Source organism: Eriocheir sinensis, chromosome 1 (assembly GCF_024679095.1).
Source record: "Eriocheir sinensis breed Jianghai 21 chromosome 1, ASM2467909v1, whole genome shotgun sequence".
NCBI lineage: Eukaryota > Metazoa > Arthropoda > Malacostraca > Decapoda > Varunidae > Eriocheir > Eriocheir sinensis.
In genome coordinates, this window is record NC_066509.1 from 44,456,854 (window position 1) to 44,462,247 (window position 5,394).

The 5,394-nt window shown below is 43.8% G+C and overlaps 1 protein-coding gene across 1 annotated transcript; it reads left to right on the plus strand.

The window, feature by feature from the left end:
• The first annotated feature begins 2,610 nt into the window (after positions 1–2,610).
• On the plus strand, positions 2,611–4,804 carry LOC126998588 (uncharacterized). The gene is made up of 3 exons (XM_050860477.1): positions 2,611–2,768; positions 3,385–3,565; positions 4,213–4,804. Exons 2-3 carry the CDS (start codon positions 3,443–3,445, stop codon positions 4,450–4,452), a joined length of 363 nt encoding a protein of 120 aa, XP_050716434.1. The 5' UTR covers positions 2,611–2,768; positions 3,385–3,442; the 3' UTR covers positions 4,453–4,804.
• The last annotated feature ends 590 nt before the right edge of the window (positions 4,805–5,394 follow it).

The following is a 5,394-nucleotide window of genomic DNA, read 5'->3' on the forward strand; positions in this document are numbered from 1 at the left end:
CTCGAAAGAAAAACAAACTAATTAGGAAAAGAACTGGAGTGTGAAAACAAAATAATTAAGTTAGTGAGAAGGTATTAGGAAAAAAGAAAACTACACAAAATACGAAACACAGAAGAGTGAGAAGAAGAGAATGGAATGACGATGATAGAAATAAAAGCCAAAACCGTGAACAGATATACACAGAGAAAAGAAAGGCAACGGCGACAAAAAGATAAACAAGGCAAAATGTGAAGAAAAAATTAGGAAGAAGAAGAGGAGGAAGATGAGGAGGGAAAAGACAGTAAGGAGATGGATTAAGGAAGGTAAAGGATCACAAAAGGAGCGAGATATTGAGGAAAAGCTAACCAATAGAATATAAAGAAAGTTAGGAAAAGAAAAAGATATAAGGTAAAAGGAGTAACACGCACAAAGGAATTCAGAAAATAAAGGAAAGAAGAAGGATACAGAGAAAAGAACAGAGCGGTGAAAGAAATCCTGAAATACCTGCGAATCCCTGAGGAAAAGATCAATGATGTGGAAGAGGAGGAGGGCATGAAGATAATGGAGAGGAGGTCAAGGAGGGGAATCGGAAAGGAGGTGGAAGAAGAGTGAAAGAGACGCGTAAAAAAAAACGATATGGAGATACGGGGAAAGGAAGAGGCAAAGAGGAAGATAAAGAATAGAAGGAAGAGGAGGAGGTGGAGGTGGAGGAGGTGGAGGAAGAAGATTAAAGAGACAAAATTTAATATCACATGAGGAGAGGAATGTGTTAGTATGTGAATATGTGTGTGTGTGTGTGTGTGTGTGTGTGTGTGTGTGTGTGTGTGTGTGTGTGTGTGTGTGTGTGTGTGTGTGTGTGTCGCGTCTCACTTCCCTGATTGATAAACAGTTCTTATTGTGTGTGTGTGTGTTTTTGTGTGTGTGTGTGTGTGTGTGTGAAAGAGAGAGAGAGAGAGAGAGAGAGAGAGAGAGAGAGAGAGAGAGAGAGAGAGAGAGAGAGAGAGAGAGAGAGAGAGAGAGAGAGAGAGAGAGAGAGAGAGAGAGAGAGAGAGAGAGAGAGAGAGAGAGAGAGAGACGGGTTTGAAATATTAAAAAGAATCGAATCTGCAAAACTAAGTGAATTGAAACAAATGGAAATGTTACGTCAGAACATGATTCTTCGAACGATTTCGTTCTCTCTCTCTCTCTCTCTCTCTCTCTCTCTCTCTCTCTCTGTTAAAAGCGCACAAAGGGAAGAAAAGAAAGCGCAAGAGTAAAGGAGGGAAGGAATATGCCAAGGAGAAAAGGAAGAGTGGTGACGAACACTGAAGCGAGGCAAATAAAGAATATTCACGCAACTTGAAGGAAAAGGTGAAGGAGTGAAGGGAAAATGATTAAGAAAATAAGAGGAAGGAGAAACAACAATAAGAAGGAAATATAGAAAGGTGTCAAATAAATCAAATAAAAAAATATGAAAGCAACTCAAAATGAATAATAGATTTAAAAAGTCAGAAAGGTTAGGAAAAAAGAAAGTAATGGCCGGAACGAAAAATGGGAACGTGTCAGTCGAACAAAAGAACAGACATGTGAACAACTCAACATGGAAACTTAATTAGAAGAGTGAAAGTCAGAAACACTAAGAGGAAAAAGAGGAAAAAATGATAAGAATGAAATCAGAAAAGAGTCAATAAGTGTATGAATAATTAAACAAAGAAACGGAATAATGAAATATAAATAAATATATAAAAGATGAACACACACAAAAAAAAATGTTAGGGAGATGTGAAAACGAGGGAATATTTTCAGGTCCAGCGTCATTACATACTCGTTTTGTTATAATTATGTGTTCTCCATATTGTTAGGCTAATGTCACACATTCACGATCTTGACTCGACGTTAGAAAATGTCACGCTGCCAGACGTACGTTAAGATCATTGTAAATAGATCCCCTAAAATGCCGATCATTGCCGACGTCGAAACGACGTTGTCGAGACGTTACTGAGATGGACATCCAACGGTGTTGGTTTACTGCCGACGGTGGCAGGTGTCGGGGAGGGCGCCGAGTGTTTAGAAATTTCCAAAACTGTCGGCGTGTGGCCTGACGTCGGGAGGCGTCGGGAGTCAAGATCGTGAATGTGTGACACTGGCCTTGGTTGTCTTTGGTGCATGTGTTCCTCATAACAGATTATACCACACAGTGTTTGGCTGGTGTGTGTTGCGGCTTTGTTCCCTTTTTCCTTACTATGCAAGGAAGAGAAGTTGCTGCTCGCTCTCAGCATCAATTCGGTTGGTCAAATGCAAGAGGAATACAGAGGTGATTTTTAGGAAACTATTTCCCGGTGCTGCTCTGAAGTCATGACCATTTTCACTTTATTTCAAAGTGCTGCCTTTGGCCCCTTATCTGGTGTTCACTGCGTAATGGTTTGCTTTCCAGGAACAGTTATATATATATATATATATATATATATATATATATATATATATATATATATATATATATATATATATATATATATATATATATATATATATATATATATATATATATATATATATATATATATATATATATATATATATATATATATATATATATATATATATTACTTAATTTTCTAGGAGGTTATGATATATGTGTACTCTTTTAGGGCTCCACACTGTGTGTGGAGGAAATTATGAACGGCATTCCGAGTAACGACAGCAGCACCCACCCGGTGGCCACACAAGCTGCACGCAAGAAGCTCTCAGCCCGCCCCTAGATGTCACCCTGGATGATGGCCTGGTGCACCCCTCCTGGAGAGGGCAGACAAGTGAGTGTGGGCTGAGTGCTGTAACCAGAGACCAGGGTTCAGGATTTCTATTTATCCTCTTTATAAATGAAACTTTCAAGAGAGGAATACCAAGGCTTCTCAAACTGAAACTGATCATTCTTTTGACATGTATTATGTCCATAAGAGCAGCAGTTGTGTTCACTTATTAATTTGTTTTGCCCTTTGACTGCCACCTTTAGTTTATAAGTAAACTGACTTACTCTTGTGCCAATGTGAAGTAAGGAAAATGTTCTAGATACGAATGCCAAATGGTTTGCACAAATTGGCGACCATTACTGTTACATCTGATGGCTGACAAGCGCCCTGCCGCAGCTCCGCCCTGCACGTTCTACATTGTTCCTTGTGACCCATTCATAAATAATAGCAAGGTTAAGCATTCTGTGGCATCCAGCCATGAGTTGTATCGTTCCTGCTGTGAGGGTCTCGGGTTGAAAAACGTGGAGGGGAACAGGAAGTCTTAAGATGAAGAGAAGGAGGTAGAAAAGGGTGTCGCTTCTTGATAGAATCTTCCTGCTTTGTTTTTATGTTGTATGAAGAAATGATTAGTTTGAAGTTTGTTCCTCCATGTAATTCACGGTGTTTGCCTCCCCAACAGCCTCGGGTGCTGTCGTGTCGTTCGTCAAGCTGCTCCGCTCGCCGCACACCAACGTGGCATGCAGAGCAAGCCGTGTGGGCGCCGGGAAACACTGCTGGCGATGGCCCCAAACTCAGAGACTTCGTACACTAAGGCTGGCATTGTACAACGTCTTCTGGAACTCATTAGACCAGACAAAGAGGTAAGTTCATGAGGATGATTTCTTATATTTTATAATGGGATGCTCTACCATTCAGTGATGTATTCTTTCTTCACTGCAAAACTCAAGCACAAAGTGGAACAGTAAACTAATGCTTATAAGAGAAAGAAAAGAATAAACTGATCATCAGAATAAACTGTCTTCAGTATCTTCATTCCTGTAGCATCACCGCATCATAATGAATGTATTGCTGAGTGTAGATACACAGGTCTTTGTTGAGCAGGCATGAAAAGGTGGCACCAGGTGGAAGGACACAGCCACAGACGGCAGGCCAATGCTGGTACACAATACTGTGATGGAGGCAGTGGTAGTGAACAGGGTGATAACTTGTTGGCTGCTGGAAGGTGTTTGAAGGATGGGTACTTTGAATTATGAGGAACTAATAAAGTAATGTAAAGGCTAGAGTTCAGTTCTCAGGTCTGAGGACATGTATCTTAACATAAATTCCTTAGTCATTCATTCATTATTGTCTTAGAAGACACAACAAAACTCAATGAGGTGATGCACCACCCGGACCGCTTCCTGCATGCATCAGTTATTTGTGTGTCATACCAGTGGGAGTATTGTAGGTTAACATGGCTCGTTAATATTCACCCAGCAAAGGGTTATAAATGTGTTCATCTTCTCAGACTGCCGAGATCAACGAGGTGGACCGCCTGGGCCAGATGACTGAGGAGTGCGGCGGACTGGACAAGACTGAGGACTGCAGCACCACGACAACGAGGCCGTGTACGAGAAGGCCCTGGATGGATATCATCGAGAAGTGTTCCGGCGAGGAGGAGGGCCCCGAGGTGAGCAGCCCCACCAGTGGCCAGGCGTACGACTTCTCTGCCGTGAACAACGTGCCTGAGGGTGGATTCTCTTTCTAGGACTTCAGTGTGTGTGTCTGGCAAGGGAGGAGCAGCAGCAGGCAGGGTGTGTGTGTTCCACGGCGGAATAATGTGATAATGTATCTAACCGTCAATCTCACTTGTCTAAGTGACCTCTGCAGCATGTTTTACTGGGCCTTCAGTGGACCCGCTGGTGCCTCAATGTTTTACTGGGCCTTCAGTGGACCCGCTGGTGCCTCAATGTTTTACTGGGCCTTCAGTGGACCCGCTGGTGCCTCAATGTTTTACTGGGCCTTCAGTGGACCCGCTGGTGCCTCAATGTTTTACTGGGCCTTCAGTGGACCCGCTGGTGCCTCAATGTTTTACTGGGCCTTCAGTGGACCCGCTGGTGCCTGAGTGTTTTTCTGGGCCTTCAGTGGACCCGCTGGTGCCTCAATGTTTTACTGGGCCTTCAGTGAACCCGCTGGTGCCTCAGTGTTTTACTGTGCCATCAGTGGACCACTGGTGCCTCAGTGTTTTACTGTGCCTTCAGTGGACTCGCTGGTGCCTCAATGTTTTACTGGGCCTTCAGTGGACCCGCTGTTGCCTCAATGTTTTATTGGGCCTTCAATGGACCCGCTGGTGCCTCAATGTTTTACTGGGCCTTCAGTGGCCTGCTGGTGCTCTGTGTTTTACTGGGCCTTCAGTGGACCCGCTGGTGCCTCAATGTTTTACTGGGCCTTCAGTGGACCCGCTGGTGCCTCAATGTTTTACTGGGCCTTCAGTGGACCCGCTGGTGCCTCAATGTTTTACTGGGCCTTCAGTGGACCCGCTGGTGCCTCAGTGTTTTACTGGGCCTTCAGTGGACCCGCTGGTGCCTCAGTGTTTTACTGGGCCTTCAGTGGACCCGCTGGTGCCTCAATGTTTTACTGGGCCTTCAGTGGACCCGCTGGTGCCTCAATGTTTTACTGGGCCTTCAGTGGACCCGCTGGTGCCTCTGTG

Bases quoted from the DNA above. Each gene is read 5' to 3' on its own strand.
- LOC126998588 (XM_050860477.1), top strand. From the start codon at position 3,443: ATGCAGAGCAAGCCGTGTGGGCGCCGGGAAACACTGCTGGCGATGGCC. The intron at 3,566-4,212 runs GTAAGTTCATGA...TCATCTTCTCAG, and splicing joins TCATTAGACCAGACAAAGAG to ACTGCCGAGATCAACGAGGT.